The sequence below is a fragment of the Galleria mellonella genome, unplaced genomic scaffold, assembly GCF_026898425.1.
Source record: "Galleria mellonella isolate WM207_F2 unplaced genomic scaffold, CSIRO_AGI_GalMel_v1 utg65, whole genome shotgun sequence".
Taxonomy (NCBI): Eukaryota; Metazoa; Arthropoda; class Insecta; order Lepidoptera; family Pyralidae; genus Galleria; species Galleria mellonella.
Genome location: NW_026442138.1, coordinates 7,944,287 through 7,963,671, shown reverse-complemented (window position 1 = coordinate 7,963,671; position 19,385 = coordinate 7,944,287). Strand labels below are relative to the sequence as shown.

Sequence of the window (19,385 nt, the reverse complement as noted above, 5' to 3'; positions counted from 1 at the left end):
CACGATCCAAGACTGTATCTTGATTCATTTTGGCTGAGTTTTCACTCCTTTTTCACAAAAATTTAGTTTTGTGACTCCTTGATAAGACACGCCCCACCAAACCATCACTGACGCAGGATGATGAGCACGTTGTACCTTTCCAACCACTTGAGCAGCTTCTTTAGAACTGTGAGTGTACACTTAATCATTTTGTTTATTGTAGTGTTCTTCAATAGTAAAAAAAAAATTATCAGTAAAGAGAATATTTCTGTGCCTTTCACTCGCTACAGAAGGCGTTTTGAACGATCCACTCTCTTTAAAGATTGATTTAGGGCATGTCCTAATTTTACCGACCTGAAGCTCGGTGCTTATCGACGATAAGCACTAAGCTTTAGGTCTTGTTTTATAATACGCGACAGAGTCCAGCAGGAATTTTCATTTCTCGCGATAAGATTTCTTGCTTCCTAATGGGGTTTCGACGAATTCTGGCTTTAACAACATTAACAACCTTTGTAGTTTTGCACGCGGCCGCCCCGATCTTTTATGGTCTTCGATAGAGGAAGTGTTGTTGTATCTATTGATAGTACGATATATGAACATATGGCTGATACCAAGCTTTCGAAGTGTCTGGAATATGACCGACGGCTGCATAGCCACTTTGTGCAAGGTGAACACTGCAATCCTATTTTCTTTGATACCCCATTCCGTATTGTAGTTTGATAATGAACACGAAAGCTAGCAATATTCTCTGGTATTAATCTTTACGTTGTCACCGTGAAAACCATTATGTTGAACTCCTGGTGTATTCATCACGATGGGCTAACTGACTTGCCTTTTCATTCTAACTTATCATTCCTCACTTGTGCTCGCCAGGTTATATTGTTATCGTAGACGGGGCTTATCATTCATTAAAAAAAAAGTTAATCAAATGTACGAAGTAACATTGAAACAAGTTTGCCAATTTAGCCCATTTTCCTCATTCCGCTATTTGTATTTTCATTTTGGCCCTAACCTCAAATTTTGTTTATGTAGCCGTAAATTGAGATCTTCGTAAAAAAAAAAAAGTATTTATACTGTCAATTTTAAATTACTTTACAAAAATGATATCAAATGACATGTAGTCTGATTATCACAACAATAAAATCAATATCTTTAAAAGAGTAACTCTCTCTATCTCTCTCTCTCTTAAACTTTTGTTAATTTCGTACCAACATATTCATATATTATAATGCTTACATTTCGGAATTTATTATCAAATAGATATAAAACTATAAATTAGAAGTTTATAAATTGACAGCTACTTTATAGCTAATTTATTTCATTAACAAAATCTGAAAAATTTTACACTAATCAGATTTATGTTTATATTTGGTTTATTCCGATACTTTGATATCATCATTTGGTTGGCAACATTAAGTAAATATAACTTTTATTGTGTAAAGAGTATTGTTTTAAGTTTAATCTTTTAGTATGTAAATAAATAAGTAAAGTAATTTGTAGGTAATAAATAGATTTAGCCATTTTTTAAATAACGCACTTAACATTTTTTTTCCTTTGCTTTAATCCGAAAATCTAATATAGAGTTGGCAACACTGTTAAGCATGAAATTTGTGAGTTGACGTTTGACGTTGACGTGCTCAGTTTCTGTGATCTGTACGATGTACAATATTCTTAGTATTTGGTCTGAGGAAATTTCATCCCGGTGTTTTTAATTTTTGTTTATTATGATTTTCTTTACAAAATAATTGTTATTGCTATTTTCTTTATACATTATTGTGAATTCGACATTGTTCTCTGCTGTAGTATTATGTTATAATCTGTGATTGTAATTTGCACTATCATTTTTTGGTTATGATGGTGGTTGTTTTTATGGTGATATTCTTATATATTTATAATATTGTTGTTTAAACTGGAGTCTTGAGTTTAAGAATTATATCTATCAGTAATTAGATAATTATCGATAGGTATAATTGTAGCTCTTACCCCTATTGACTATTGTTTATATTCATATAAAATATATAATTGGGCTATATTCACAACAATTACAACTACTGACTGAAGCTCTGGTTGACAATTTTTGAAGAATAAAATGCCTCCGCACAGGTGTTCTTATCATATGTGTAAAAACACTTCAGACAAGAAGTCAATGTTCAGTTTTCCCTGGAAAGATGAAAATAGATTGAAAATTTGGTTGAAAAATTGTGGTAAATAAATACATCAATTGCCCCTAAGGGTATCCACTGTCCCTATATTTATCAAAGGATATAGTCTCACTCATTTGTTTTTTAAAATCTAAAATTTCCATTACAAGATTGTATTGTTAATTTTAAATTTAATAGTTTAGCAACTGATTTGGTCAGTAACCTCAATGATTTGGTTTATCTTGAATATATTTTGATGTGCATGCAAACTATTCAAGTTCAAATTAAATATTTTAGATGTACTTAATATAACTCAAGAATATGTCTTTATACAATGTTTTTGAATGATGGGCTAACTGACCGATTTTATTATTGACTGGTACCCTGCCTTAGCAAAAATTATTGGCATAGGGAAGGTTGTCATTCCATTTTATCCAGTTTACAACTGTACACTTCAAAGGGGCTTTTAAGCATATATTTATTTTATGACTGTACTAAGCGCCTGAGAATGATCTCCACAATTTTTTTTTATACCTTCTTAAAAATAAAGAGTGTTATCAGCCATAGCTATTGAGGAATTACAAACATATAAAAGAGTTGCGGAATTTCATCTTGTATTTAAATTGATGGATCATTTACACTTATTACTAATATGATTTTAGGTAATAAGGCCCTTGCAAATTTGCCTCCTAAAAATTTACAATCAAGATATATATGTATTGATCATATAGATAAAAAATATATTCGCAATGAAACTGGTCGCAGAAAAAGAATTCTAAAAGATGCTGTACCAGAAACATTTCCTATACTTCTAAATCGACCACGCACTCCACCAGGTAAGCATATATTTATATCAGGTTAAATAAACTGTTCAGTTTAAATAAATCCACATTTCTTGGGGGCAGAGGTTATTATTAATAATGATTATTCCATTAAAAAAAAAATTACTGTTTCTATAAGTTGGCTATTAATTTGTGTATCTTGTTGTTCAGATTACAAACTTCATTAATTAATAATTGGTATAATATTTTTGCCTTAATATTCTGCTTTCTGCATTGAGTGATTTAATTCTTACTAATTTTATAAATTTGAAAGTAAATTTGTTTGTTACTTCTTGGAACTGTAATGGTTTAAGATGTGATGTGATAAGCATGTACTATTTGGGATGGAGAAGGATATGAGCCTTTTTTTATTCCAGTCAATGAATATGTCTGGTTATACAGATAAAGTTGTAGGTTAAAGCTGCTTGTTATTAATAGATATTTATTATTAACTTACAATAAAAAACAATCTTGTTATTCTTTTTAGATTTACCAGATTTTCTGACACCAAATAGTGATCCACTTCGTGAAATTACTAAAACTCCTGATATTGACCTAAAAGAAGAAGATATTGAACTAATCAAACAACAAATAAACTTACCAGAACCATTATCTTGTATTCTACCAGAGACACCTCTTGAACAAGATGAGAAAGAAAAGGTTGAAAAAGAAGAGTCACCAAAATGTAAAAGGTTAAGGACATTATTAGGAATTGCAAATGGGAGATTAATGAATGAAAAAAAGAAGAATAAAAGATTGAAGATGAAAGTTGCCAATATAAAGAAAATGGTTGATTTATCAAAACACAAGTTTAGGAGTGAGACAAGTAAATTATTAACATTAATGCAATTAAGAAAAAAGAAAAAGGTTTGGTCCAATGAGGAGAAACAATTTTGCTTATCTTTATATAAGAAATCAATTTCTGCATATGGGTACATGTTAAAAATGGGAATAGTATTGCCTAGTAAATCTACAATCACCCATTGGTTGAAAGATAACAATGAAAAGTCATCTGCTAGCAATGTAATTTCATAGCTTATCTCATATTATTACATGATAAAATAATACAATCACAATTAATTTATTAAATGTTTTAATAAATTAATTATGATTTCTATGTCATAAACTGCATTGTTTATTACATGTAATACTGGATTGAAAACTGTTTTAGAAATTGTTTTTTATACAACTTGGAATGACAAACAAGCTGACAGCCCACCTGATGGAAAGTGGGAACCGTCGCCTATAGACATGAGAAGTACCATGTACAAAACAGATTCTGTTTATGTCACAGTGTTTTATATAAAAATAGAATAGTCATATTTTTTCAAAGCCACCTATTGTTAATTACCTATTGATTTTACAATAGATGGTATAAAAAGAATATAAATATGTTATATTAAATTTGTCATTGTCACATCATGTGTACAATATTTTTTTTATATTTACACATGCTATACTGTCATGGCCATGGTAACTCTCATGTATTGCCATTCCTAAGAAGGTGTTAGCCTTTGTATATTAATTTTATTGTTATACTCACCTTTACTACTAAAATACAGCTATGTGAGCACAACTGCTTCATGGTAGAAACAAGAGTAGAACAGAGGTACCCTTGCGGAAGACTTTTATAAAGTTTCCCTCTGATATGCGAAATTAATAGTTTTGTGTGTTATAAATTTATTTAAATGTATTCCATTTTTTAATTACTAATTTTAGGAGTTAAAAACAAGTCATCTATTTTCAGTTGTCAACTCATTTAAAAACAGCATTAAAAATATGTAACTGCTATAAATAAATTGTTAGTTTGAATAATATTTTATTTATATTCATTTTCCTTTTTTACAAACCTCTAACTAGAATCTTAGATTTTATCATACTATAATTATAAATGAATAAGAAACTTTGTGTAGATGTTTAGATGAATGAATGAATTAATTCTATTGCTAAAAAAGTGGTACAATAATGTCATATGGTAGTATTACAATGTTTTCACATATTTTGTCATTACTGACGTGCAACAGTCATTACAAAAGTTATGATAAAATAATTCCTTAATATGTAATAATATAATAAAATAACAAGTTTTTAAACGCTGATTGTACAGACATAATGGTATAATAATCAATGTAATATAATTATACAGAAATGTCAATCTTTTATAATGTGTCAATATAAATATTCCTGGACACTATAGTAACACTTATTTACTAGCCTGATAGATAGATACTAGATGATCGTTATTTTATCACGTTACACTAGTTTGGTATACAAATTATAGTTTAGATCATAGATTCCCAAACTATTTTGGACAAGAGACTCCTTTTCCAAAATGCCCTTTTCAAACCCCCATTGCTAAATTATTTTCATAACCCTATCTCTATTTTTTTTCCTATTGATACACAATGCTTTTTTTATGCAACAGAATAGCAAACAAGCTGACGGTCCACCTGATGGTAAGTGCTTGCTGTCGTCTGTAGGCTATTATCAATTTAAAAACTGCGGTTGGTTAAGTGAATAAACATCAAATAAACAGACATAATTTTCTCATCAAAATGTAACAAAATAAATGAACATAAATATCAAGTGTGATTAATAATTATTAAAATAACTTACGTAAAAATACTTAAGTAGGTAATTACTTTTTCAGAAAGAAATATTAAAATCAAAAAAGTTAAAAATAAAAACTTAGGTTCATTAATAGGGGTCGTATCGACCACTCTGGGAATCTCTGATTTAGATTGAAAGGTAATTCAAGTGGGCTAAGCCTTTTTTAAGGTCTCCCTATGGTTTTAATTAAAGAGCAATATCCACTGTAGCAACTATTTTATTTGATAAGTATTACATTATATAAAAACATCAAAGGACGAGAACAAGCCGATTGTAGACATTACATACAGGTGACAAACAGCTTTAGAGGGAACTTTTTTATATATTTTTTTATGCAACTTAGAGTGGCAAACAAGCTGACAGTCCATCTGATGGAAAGTGGTAATCGTCGCCTATAGACATGAGCAGTACCAGGGACATAACAGAGTACCTATACTGTTTCGCGCAGAGTACTTCCTATGTATTGCTAATCCTGAGGACTCAGATGTTATTCCTCTGTACCCTGTAAATTTAATGCCATATCCCACTCTTTAAACCGAAACACAGTCATGCAAACAACTGCTTCACGGCAAAAACACGAATGGGACAGAGGTGCTTAAGCAAACAACTTTTGTACAAAGTCTCCCTCTGGTAACCACAGACTAACAATTTTTATTGCTATCTATTACTCTCCCGGGGAAATAATCTTGAATACACTAATGGCAGTCGCGGATTACAGTGGGTGAAATATATACTGGAATAAAATGAATTTAATAAACATGTAAAAGGGAAACGGAATGTTATTGATATGGTCTAACAGTTCCACTGCTAGCATTATACCTTATTAGGTCAATCTTCACGCGATTTCCCCTGAAAACTATTGTGGTTAATTCTTGTAGAATTCGTCACGATGAGCCAATTGATGTATTTTTATCCTAATCTGTTGCTCCGTTGTCTAGTGTTCCGTCAAAATATACCGATAGCGCATATGAGATTTCACTACATTCATTCTATTTTTATCCATTAACGGAAAACAAACATTAGTATTATTATTATATGTATCTATCCAAGTTTTTTTTAATAAATCCAGTTTAAGTGGGTATTCTAATTCTTCCTAGATAAAAAATAAAAATGTAAAATTTCCTACCTGCGGTATATGCTGGTGATGCACCAGTAAATGATGATTATAGATGAGGATGAAATCATCAGAAATTGTTACAATGGTTTCCAGGGAGGACCACGTGGAGGTCGATCTAATTGCTCCCTCGCAATTTTTAGAAGTAAATCTTTTGAATTTGATTGAAAAGGTAAATAGGGATAGAAATATTAATTTTCGTTCCGTGTAATTTCGCGCAATATGTACGTGCGCGACCGCGAAATATGGGGCATATGTGTTATTAAACATAATTTTTATCGATTATGGAAAGGCAAAATATATTAAGCTATTTTGGTTGGTATTATGTTATATGTATCATCGAATGTAGTTTTTTTTTCTTTGTCGTATTATATTTCAAAACTTAATCGAAGCAAGTAATTGAGATTATTAATATACTCCATGAAGTCAACTTTCACGCGGTTCTCTCTGGAAACTATTTTGGTTCTTTCTGAATTCGTTACTATGGGTCAACCGACCTGTTTTATTCTCACCTATTACCTCTCGCTGATACCCTTCCAATATATACAGATAGCTCAGACGAGGTTACCATTCCATTATTACTCATTAAAAAAACTAGCAACTTTTGTACAAAGATTTTATTATGTATTGTGACTCTCAATAGTACCTAATAGTAAACTTATAGATACAAAAAATTACAAGAAATCTGTGCCTCTAGTGAGAAAGGGTTCAATTCAAAATGGTCACTTTTCAGGAGAGCCAAAAAACTATTTTAAATAAAGAAAAAAAATTCTGCTGCTTTTATTATTTGCTAATTGAACAAGTCAATGATTGCATTTATAGTAATTTTTTCTCCTCTTTCTTATGAAATTGTCGGTTTTTGTGTAAAACCTATAGTTTTAACAATAATTCTATTATACCTAATCACACTTAACAAAAATATTAAAATTATGATGTGAAAATAGTTTTAAGTTGAATTAAAACGATTTTATTGAAGTATTGAAGAAAAACAATGTTGTGTATTTTACGCTATAAAAAAATAATCGCTATTAAATGGTGTAAAAGGGTTCAAATCGAACTGATTCATTTTACAAAAATAATTTTTGAAAAATATTGTAGTTTTATTTCTAATTATGACTTTTTTACCACAAATATTTTGTTAATTGTAGCCTTTTACATGTTTACTATCTCTATTGTTTTTAAAGATATCGTTACGATTCTTATACCATTCGAAAGAGAAAAATTTGCTTATTTAAAGTAGCCTAAAAAAGAAAAAGGCTATAACTTGAGTTATATCCTTTCTCACTAGAGGCACAGAAATGATCATACTGAAAAAACAATTAGCAGCCTTGTCGCTAAAAGCGGTCGAAGCTACTTTTAGATGGCGAGGAATAATTGTAAATAATTTGATCCTTACGTTATATTAAGTCTATGGTTTATTCGAAGGCACGATGAAATTTTTGTCATTTTTAAATACATATGGAGTTATAATTGCATGTAATCATGTAAATATATATTATTTTATTTAATATTATAATTCACAGCTCTCTTCAAAATAACTTACATGTTAAGTCTCTTATAAATACAGTCAATAACGGATTTTAATTATATAAACGTAAATTATACAAGTAACGCAAGTTAGAGTGGGTATATGTGAAAGAAACTATAACAATGAATGCCCACGAAGCCGGTTGATTAATATATAAATTAAATAAAACATATGTTGCTACAGTTCATAAATAAATAGGGAAATATATAAACATATATCTCTATTTATTTATTAGGTTACAATTTGATATGTACCTATGTATAATTTCAGAACTAGGCGATTGGTGTTGTGTGGCACTTAATTTATGATTTAAGCATTTTCTATATTTTCTTCCAATTTTGCATTAAGTAATATACTTCGTCAATCGTTGATCAAATACTCTAGATTGGTCTTTTTCCATTTTAACATTGACACTATTAAATCTGCTACCTGACAAGGTACAAATGAATACATTGATAGAACCTTTATCGCTAGTGAACCATGAGATAGAACGAGATGGAGACGTGCGCTGTCTTGTTCTTTTCCATGTGATATCTGATTTAAACGATTTTATCGATAGATTCGTTTGTACTTTGTCTACTCTGGCCGTACTTGTACTCGCTCTTCTGAGATATGAATATGGCCTGCTAACTTTTATTATGTACTGTGTAGATTTATTAAAACAATACCCACCGTATGAAGTACTTACCAAATTTTGTTGGGGAAACATCAAGGCTTTCTCCACTGTTATTGAATTGCCAGAAGAATGTTACGTCCGGCGGGTTGGCCGTTACGGAGCAGCGTACGCGCAATGCTTCGTCGATTTGCGCACCCAATACTTGTGGTGACGGATGGGAGCATACGGGAGCATCTGTATTAATTCCAATGAGCTTTATGGCGATGAAAATCTATTATATAACAGGTCAATAATTAAAATTTATTTTGTAGGAAAAATTATTTAAGAAAACATTTAACCAGTTATACGTGACGAACTTTATATAACACAAATAAATGTAACGAAGTGGACTCCTTGATTTTACGTTACAAAGCTCGACAAAAGGAAGAATGCAATAATTAACATAAAGAGCTGAAAGAGACCCGAATTCAGTTCGTTAAATCATAACAGAAGTTAGACGATATATAAATTTTATCGCCCCAACTGTTCCCTACCAGCGCAGCGCTCTCCGGCGTGATTCATTTAGGTATCTACTTACAAAACTGCGCTCCGCTGCCTTAGATTTTCATTAAACTCCCAAATATTTGCTCCACTTAAGCAGCCCTTCCAAGGAAGGATTACTGTAGCGGGAATATGAAAATATGTATGTGGATTAATGTAACACCGTAGGCAGTAGACGATCGTGTACCACGTGCGGGTAACAACATTCATTTCTTTACCTTAGATTTGTTACGGTATGGATCAATAAGGCGGAAACAAACTGTCGGCGTGCGCTACAAAAGTGAAACAAACGAGTTAGGGTTTGTATTCACTAATGTAGAATGTCGTGGATGTAGGTACGTACAGTGATTTATTTGTGGATTGGATATTAGGAGGAAAAAAACATGTGTAAAGTAAGGAATGTAATAAAAGGGAAATTAAAGAATAAAAGGGATTTATTTCGGAAAATAAAAATAAAAAAAAGTGGTAAATAAATGTATTGTACACCATTATTACTTTTTTTGCTTTTTGCTTATTATCTTATTTCATATTTCGAAAGCTCTGATGCATACATTCTTAATATAAAAGTACATTCTTAATTTATGTGTAGGTAGCTAACGAATGTGTAAAATTATGTTAAAGCTAAAATTTCTGCTACAACAGAAAGCCAAAGCAGTAAAAATGGTACACAATAAATTTATTCACCATTATTTCTAGTTCCTAAAGCAACATGATGGATTCCTTTAATTATAATATTTATTTATAACTGCTTCATTCTTTTTGTGAATTCAATTATGGCAAAAGTACAGATTAGCTTGGACTTTTAAAGTGAGTGTATATATGTCTTTACTGTAACAAATAAGGAAGGGACAGGACAACATTTGTCGCATACCGGTTTTCGGTAGTAAACATGCGGAGTTTAGTCTTCTCTTTAGTGATTGATAGGTGTCTTGTCACTACGAAAGATTGCGGCAATGCTTTAACTCAAGGATTTTGTGTATTTTTTTTAAAAAGGATAAAGTATCTTTACTAGTTTGTCAGTTGTGAAGAGAAATATATGACTCTATCATAGCGAATAAAGAAAAGACAGAACAACATTTGTAGTTGTCTTATGTGTTATTGACGGTGTTATCGACACACTCCAAATCTAGTCTATTTCTTATTATTAATGTTTGCCCTTTGACACCGAAGAGAAAAGAAATACTCCCATAACGATACTTCTATTCGAGTATATTGACGCATTTATCAATGTTCACATTGAATTATTCCCTATAGGAATTTCTGTTATTGATGGATAAACAAAATAAAATATTATACTTTATTGAATTAAGTATTATTTTGGTAAATTTAATATAACTATGTAGTGGGTTATTATCAGTGGCTTAGCGTGGATTAATATAGACGTGGGCAAAGTCGTATCAGCGAGGCCCCTTTGCTTTCATTCTCAAGATCTACCCAATAAACCTATGCTTCGACATGTAAGTATTTCATACTTAATTATAATAGTGAAACAATATAAATACGCGGTGGGAGAATATTGAAAAGCATATAGATTTGAAAAAAAGGTTTTATTTTAAAATTTGAGTAATTAAACTTTTCTTCGGCTTTTTACGTTACCGAAGTCTTCTAGTAAGGATTTGTAATTGAGTTTTTAGCTAAATCTGCTTCGATTGAGAGTATTGCTAAAGTAGACGGTTGGTCCTGCTCCATACTCTTTCTTAAGTAGTTATTTTATGTAGTAAAACTAGAAGTTATGTTTTATTGTCATTTAATATTCAGAAAAGTGACGAGTGTGGCCAATATTGTTTAAGTTTTTATTTAATTTTTATAATAAACTGGGATTTTAAGTTGGGTGGCATCCCATTTAAAGGGGCCTGACGAGGCCCCTTTAAGTGCGAGGCCGTGGGCGAGGGCCCACTTTGCTACGCCACTGGTTATTCTTGTTACTTTCTTTAATTATGAACTAATAAGAAAGATATTTGTTGCAGAAGGTTAATGGTAGCGGAATTAAATAGAATAATGTTAGTAAGTAATCAGTAAGATTAAATGTGTTCATGACTATAATTCCACATGGGATGATAAGCATTTGTTGACTGATGTCGTTGTGATGAACTCAATATATCTACATTTCGACGAGCGTTTAAATCAAACGTGGTGTATATAGGTTGAATTTACCGTTATTAAAAATTGTATAAAATATTGAACATATGAAATCAAAGAAAAGAAAAATTGACAAAAAAAAATTTCCATCCCAAAGGTTACAAAAAAATTATAAAGGTATATTATCAACAATGGAATAAAATATCTATTTAAATTATATACTTGTAAAAGTACAAGACATTATTATTGTGATTTGTAAATAATAAATCATAATAGCCAGTTACTTTTGCAGAAACCTGCTGGTATTAAAATAGTTGGTATCAAAATGTCTAAATATTGTATACCTCTCATATTTTTTGAAGTCAGTGATATTTCGTGTTGCGTTGGAATTTCAAATTTCTATCTTATTTTATTTAAAAGCTAGAGATCTATATTTGACAAACAAAACATCGTTGGAACAACAATAGGATTCCATGGCATTCTAAAATACTTATTAAATTCAGTACAAAATTGTTAAATTGTTTTGTATACAAAATACGCATAAAAATTTCCTATAGGTATCTATTTAAAATAATTTATCTCTAGTCTGGATATGCTCAAGAAAAATATGTTCATGCTAGTATGTAATACTTTGAAACAAAATTATAAGAATAAGATTATTATATTAAACTGATGAGTTAACTCCAGACTAAAATACGTATATTACCTAAATTGAAAAAATATTTACGTTAACAATCTTGAACGAAAGTAATAAATTGTTTGCATGTAAAAAGTAATAAGACCTACTTGTAATGAAGTATGTTCTTATAATTATTTTACATACAGTAAGCATATAAACAAAATATAACATGTAACATAAAGAACCTGGTTTCGGATATTACTTATTCAAGAGATTTATTCTTTTTTCATCAGAGAATGACTACATCTGTTCAATACATTGTCTCCGTCTCACCCCGTTGATTCTAACAAATCTTTGATAACATCCCTAAGAATGATTGATACAAGCAAACGGCGAAAAGCCCTTCTCGAAATGAAATGAAATTTATAAGCACTTTGTTGATAATAATAGGAAACAAAAGACTCCCTCAATTTAGATCGGAAGAGTAATCTTCGCTACAATTTACTTATTGAGGTGTTTTCTTTTTTATCCAATGTTATCTAATTTTTGTCGAAGGGAGATTGTTATTGAGGGGTTTATTCTATTATGGGCATTACCGTTTTCATTTTGTACGAAATTTGAGACAATTAAGTTGTTTAGTTTAGTATTGATTTAGTAAATTATAATTCTTATGATGCTTGTTATAAGATAGATTTAAGTACGATAATGGGGTCGATTCTGAGGCCCAATTCTCTAAACTTATCTCTAAAATTAATATTTTATATGATAATGCAGCAAAATCGTTGTTTTATGTTAATTTTAAACATAGTTAATTTTAGTTTATGTTGATCCATAAAATAGTACTTATACAAAAATATGTAATAAAAATTTTAGTTTTAGAAATAGACTTTGAGAATGGTGTCTCAGAATCGACTCCGATGATTCTGTGTTAATATTATTTACAGAAATATTATTATTAGAAATAACATAAAAAATTTTTACTTTTTTTATATAAAGAAGAAAATAAAGATGATAAATTTGATTTGTTTTGTATGTAAGGTAGGTATTAATGAAGTTAAATATTTATTGCTTTAGAAATTCACCGTTTTTATCTTCATGAGACTTGATGTTTATGGAAATGTGGTTATTTCTGTATACAAATCTTTTTTATTGAAGAAATATAATAGATGCTCAGGGGGATAAAACTTTCATCTTGTATGAATCATAATAGAATTTGCTTTACATAACCGGCAGAGTAAACTCTGCCGATTAACGCGACTGGCATATTAAAATATGCCACTCGCGTTGAGGACGTAATATTGACAGACTAGTATATTTACATCGGCGGGTTATACAAAGCAAATCCCATTATGATTCGTGACTTTTTAAACCCCCACATCACGTACAAAATCAATGTGCAACAAAAAACTTAATGCCCCTAGTCTCATATTTGTCTATAGGTACTAATATTATAAAGGGGAAAGATTTGATTATTTATTTGTAATTAATAAACTCAAAAACTATTCAAATATTTTTTTTTTTAACTATAGAAAGCTATATCAGCGAGTAACATAGTTTATACATTATTTTTGAAAATTCTTTTTATCCGTGCGCAGCCTGGCTCAGCCCGAACCGGCCCGGTTCACTATATACATATATTATATATCGATAGAACAGAATTTGTTTATTTAGAGCAAATTAATAATTCATGATTTTAACCATTTATGTAACAGTGTCATAAGCATGCTTGATCCCCATTATTTGACATCGACGTTGTTTAGGGTCGGTTTACTGCTCTCTCGCATATGAGGCGTCAATGTTTATTACGGAGACTCCTACTTAAAATTATGTTGATGATACATTTATTAGTAAGCTTCCGTTCCAGTAGTAATATGTTTATTACTAGCTCTAATTAAAGTCATAAAGCTTACATTGTATACTAAGGTGTGTGGTTTGACTTGCAGTTTCTCCCAGTGCGTTCGTGGCTCGACATGAGTATTCACCTCCATGGTCCCTCGTCACCTTCTGTAGCACTAGAGACTTTGTGCTGACAATCACTCCTAATACCACGTTGTGGAGGACTGGCTTATCCTGTATTGACAACACTTGATATAGTTACGTTAATATTCTCATAATGTCTCTGTAATGTAAATGTAATTAATTTCAGTCATCTATATCAACAAGTAAAAACCTATACGAGTGAATGCATGACCTTTAAGTGAGCTGGTAATCTTATTTATTAATATTATAAACGTGAAGGCGACGAATTAAGACGCTAAGACGTTTGTTACGTCTTAGCGTCTTAATGGCTTACCTGATCATTACGAAATTTACTTTAATAGTTACCTAGGATGAAAAAAAAGCTTACTTTTTTCCCATTCAGTGAATATACCCCCGTCAGGTGAAAGAAATCGCGGGGAAAAGCAATTTGGGATATAGGTATAAGGATATCGCGAGTGTCTAGGCTGTCTTCGTTGTACACGAAGACTTTTTGACGTGGCTTACCGCGAATGACGGCTCTACGTGATTTCCAAAGCACTAAGCAAGTGAAAATCAATTTTAAGTAATCCAATCATGAATTCAGGGAATTAGAAGTTTGCTCGTATTTTTCTAAAATACTTTTTTTATTTTATACTAGCGGCCCGTTCCAGCTTCGCACGGGTGGACATTTTTACATTTTAAAAAGTGGCCATTAAGGCTGCATACGCTACGGAAACTTAAAAACGGAGTAACTTCTTCCGTTTTCCCAACATTTCCCTTCATTGCTCTGCTCCTATTGATCGTAGCGTGATGAAAAGTATACTATAGCCAGCCTAGGAGTATGAAGAATAATTTTATCAAGTTTTGTTGAAATCCGTCGAGTAGTTTTTGTTTCTATAACGAACAGACAGACAAAAATTTTACTTATTACATTTTTGGCATCAGTATCGATCACTAATCACCCCCTGACAGTTATTTTGGCAATATATTTCATGTACAGAATTGACCTCTCTACAGATTGATTATAAGTATAGATTTATTACCTAAATAGAAGTAAATATTGACAAAGTAAATGCCGTAAAATTTCGACACTGCTTCATAAGTGGAGCACATTTAAGTATAGACATATTAAATGTAAGGCCGAGTAGACAAACATTTAGTGGTCTACAAGTAGCATGTGGGTAAACGGCGACATTATCGTAAATTGTTCCTTAAATTTTATAGGTTACACTTGCAATATAATCGTTCGTAATTTAAAATTTATACCATTAATCGTGGTTCAGTAGTTAAGCATGGTGTATTGTGTGAATGAGATTCCAGATCCCATATTCGCAATATTTAGTAACGTATGTAAACAAGTAAATAATAAGAAGCTGTATTGTATAGCTACTTTAAAATTTTGGACTAATTATTTTTTAAGTTTCTGCTACTTCTTGGGACTTTATTAATAGGTAATATTACTGAAATTGGTGAAAACTGGGTGTCCTAAGAGGCAATTAAGGGAATTTAATGGTAGAGGGATGGTCAGTAGCGTTCCTTTTAAAATATCTCTTAAATCCTATCTGTGATTGCTAATCTGTCCGCCAAGCGTGGCAACTATTGGCAAAACCCCCCTTATGGGGAAGGCTTATTTTTATTTTATTTTATTTCCATAGGTATCTACACATTACAGAGAATTAACATGGTTACATTAATTTATACAGTACAATAATGTTTTGTTCAAGCTAACCCTCCAATAATATGCGTACACAGCATGATCAAAACATAAACACACAGCTAAACAAGTCTGTAAACACAATATAATTTATACAACACAAAAATTATTTAACTTATACATTTACAATTATAAAGCTTATGTTCAGAAGTAGACACTTAACAGCTGAAACGATGATTATTGAAAATAATAAAGAAGCTATAGAGACATCCGATAGAGACTGGTAAAAGTCATCTATAAATATGAATATTTTAGAATAATATTATGGTCTCTATACTTTAATATTTCTAAAGATCTCGCAATATGTTATACCTCTTGCGTCTGAGATTAAATCCGCTATTTTATATTTCAACCAAAAAAAAAGAAAGAAGAAATAACAATACAGTTAATATAAATAATTGATGGATACCTTAATTTATTCTTTTATATATAATTTATTGCATACATACCATGTTTATTCAATTGTTATGTTAATTATTTTTGAGAGTTTCATGTACTGCATGCAATGTTATTTAGGGGATTTGGAAATCTCTACGTGTTTATTGACTTATGATACTGACTGTACCTAAAAATATGTATAAAACGGTAGTCCTATTATTAGCATCGATACAATAAGACATACTTACATTATGGTACCAGGAGATACGATTTTCCCTTGGGTTGGCGCGTACTGAGCATTCAAAGTATACATCATCGCCTTCTTTGATATCGTGTGGATTTAGTGTACTTCCCAATGAAAGCGACACCACGGGAGGATCTGTAAATAGAATATGTTTTAGAATCAGGCCTGTCAAACCGTTGTGATATGTTAAGTGGTTTGGGTAACTAAAGTGAAACATTCCTTGCTTGTATTACATTGGTCGTTTTCCGAAGTTTCTCACGCGCCTGATTCATTGTCTTCGAGAATTTTGGGAATTTTATCCTTAATGACCATATACTTTTTTACCAGAGGGAGACTTTGTACAAAAGTCGGTTGCTTGGGCACCTCTGTCCCATTCGTGTTTCAACCGTGAAGCAGTTGTGTTTGCATGGTTGTGTTTCGCTTTGAAGGATGGGATATGGCGTGAATTTACTGAGTACAGAGGAATAACACCTGAGTCCTCAGGAATGGCAACGCATGGGGGGTATCATGAGCGAAACAGTATACTCTGTTACGTCCATGGTACTGCTCATGTCTATAGGCGACGGTTACCACTTTCCATCAGGTGGGCCGTCAGCTTGTTTGCCATTCTAAGTTGTATAAAACAAAAAAACAAGAAATTATAGTGCAAAAATGTATGTGTCTAGATACAGATTGTGCATTTAGTATCAGTTGGTAAATACATATACCACACAAATTACTATATACTCGTATTTCATACCTATGTGTGAAAGAAAGAAATTGACCATTGTGGTTTTTTCCCGTGAGTATAGTAAGAGGCTACTAAGGGAATTTAGTGGCTAAGAGATATACAGTAACGTCTGTTTTAAAATATCATCAAAGCCTAACTGCCATGTACATAACATAACCGTACCGTATCATATACCATGGACATAACAGAGTATACTGTTTCGCCCATGATATTCTCCATGCGTTGCCATTCCTGAGGATTCAGGTGTTATTTCTTTGTGCCCTGTAAATTCACGCTATATCCCACCCTTCAAACCGCAACACAGCCATGTAAATACAACTGCTTCACGGTAGAAACACGAATAGGACAGGGTACCTCTGTCTTATTCAAGCAATCGATACAAAAGCAATCGACTTTTGTATAAAGTCTCCCTCTGGTAAATTTATAAAAATAGTTCTTTTAGGCCAGGTAATATATTATAGCTATGGTTTCTAAAGGTTTTCATAGAATTTCAATTGGAAAATCCAGGTCAACAGCATACAAGTTATTAAGTCGATTGCTCTATATACATATGGAAAACGTATATCTGGTAAGCACAGAAATTGTTTAATTGTAACACCCATGATAATCTTTTGAAAATGTAATAAACGTAACCTTTTTGGTTAAAGGTTATTCATAAGAGTACATTATATTATAAATAAAAATTAAACGGGAAAGATAAAAGTGTTCTTTGAAATAAATTATGTAGTACTGTAACACGGCGAATTTACGCGATATGTGGGTGGGATAGAGCGATAACTGTATAAATTGGAGTATAGTTTCACATATAAATACATATAAACTAAGCATACAAATTATTTTTAACTGAAGTTGGAGATTAGACATAATAATATGCTAATAGCTTTGTGAGTGGGTTATGTGGCGTTCAAATAAAAGACAGGAATATAAGCGTAAGTCATAATATTACTGTACATATTTAATTTATGAACTAGCTGCATCCTTTGGCTTTACTTGTATCGTGATATCGGATAGCCCTCCACAATAATGAGCTATCAGATAAAAAAAAGATTTTTCGACGGGTATTTTTTGAGATTAGTGTGTTTAAACGAATACGCACTTTTCCGCTTTTAATATTACTATCCTTACTAATATTATAAATATTTTTTTATACCACTGAGGTGACAAATAAGTATACGGCCCACCTGATGGTAAGCGATTACCGTAGCCTATTAATGCCTACAATATTAGACGCATTACGCGCGCGTTGCCGACCTTAAAAGAAGCGCTTTACCCCTTTTTTGAAGAACTTCATGTGAAAACGTAAAATTAAGTACGTTTGTTACCTTACAGCACCTTAATAGCTTAACAAATTACTATGAAATTAAGTATACACTTCTATATGGGATGGAGTAGGATGTAGGTTACTTTTTATATTGGTCAGTAAACATATCTCGGTCACGCAGACGAAGTCGCGGACAAAAGCTTGTAGATTAATAAATTGGTGGCTATTACAATAACATAATAATATTATCTTCAGTGTAGTTCCCAGTGGATATCAGGTAGCCTAAGCGACAGAGATAGATTGATGGTGGCCTTTCCTACGGCATTGTCTTGCGGGTGGAATGATTAATGCGATGTTTCCGATGCTTTGGGTATAGAATGCAACTTCATCAATTGAGGATGATATCCTTACATGTTGCATGCACGAATATATTGGTAGATACAAAAGCCGGAAAAGTGTGTGAGTGATTGTAGTTTTGTATTAAATTCGAATAGATAGGCTTTGAAGAGATTGAAACGGAAAACTAATTAAAAATACATGTGAAAAAAATACAATCGTAATAATAAATTCTTTATTTAGGTTATCGGAACCCACATTATTACATACAGATATTATATACAGATTATCAGCTACTTAAACTACTTTTTTATAATAATTTAATATTCTGATTCAACTACCAAATCATCATAAAAGGTACACACGAATAGTATTTGGGATGGATAAGAACATGGGCTGAAAAGTATTCCGGTATGAAAAGTGTTCATTCTAATCACGTAGACACAATCATGAGTAAAAACTATGCTGATATAAAAGAGTGTTCGATTGTACTCCATACTTCATTAGAGAATTGGTATAAATTAGTATCAGTAAAAATATTTTTGTATGCCTGAATATTTTTAGAATACCTATTGCCAATTTGAAAGTTGACAGGTATGTATGAAAGAAAGAGGTGAGAAGAACAAGCCTATAATAGAAGCGATATATGTTATTAGGATAAGAAAGCCTATTACGCTCTAACGATTACTTAAATGATAAGCGTGCATGATGATCTT

At 31.5% G+C, this 19,385-nt stretch overlaps 2 protein-coding genes across 7 annotated transcripts in view; one reads left to right on the top strand and one right to left on the bottom strand.

The window, feature by feature from the left end:
* LOC113519903 (neural cell adhesion molecule 1-like) overlaps positions 1–19,385 on the bottom strand; it is a 144,283-nt gene that overhangs the window by 13,098 nt on the left and 111,800 nt on the right. For all 3 annotated transcript variants that reach the window (XM_026905125.3, XM_031913169.2, XM_052900430.1), the window contains exons 9-11: positions 16,347–16,477; positions 13,958–14,117; positions 8,882–9,043 (exon numbers count right to left, since the gene is read on the bottom strand). In XM_026905125.3, the coding sequence (XP_026760926.1) occupies positions 8,882–9,043; positions 13,958–14,117; positions 16,347–16,477 (453 nt within the window). The remainder of the gene's footprint in view (positions 1–8,881; positions 9,044–13,957; positions 14,118–16,346; positions 16,478–19,385) is intronic.
* LOC113519904 (uncharacterized) lies at positions 1,634–4,758 on the top strand. Of its 4 annotated transcripts, none has more exons than XM_026905128.3 (4): positions 1,634–1,851; positions 2,041–2,183; positions 2,783–2,956; positions 3,429–4,758. In XM_026905128.3, exons 2-4 carry the CDS (start codon positions 2,069–2,071, stop codon positions 3,974–3,976), a joined length of 837 nt encoding a protein of 278 aa, XP_026760929.1. In that variant the 5' UTR covers positions 1,634–1,851; positions 2,041–2,068; the 3' UTR covers positions 3,977–4,758. The 4 variants fall into 4 exon arrangements, 2 of the variants coding, with proteins under 2 accessions (XP_026760929.1, XP_052756391.1); XM_052900431.1 differs by having other exon boundaries at positions 1,637–1,681; positions 2,083–2,183; XR_008253521.1 differs by lacking the exon at positions 2,041–2,183 and having other exon boundaries at positions 1,637–1,851.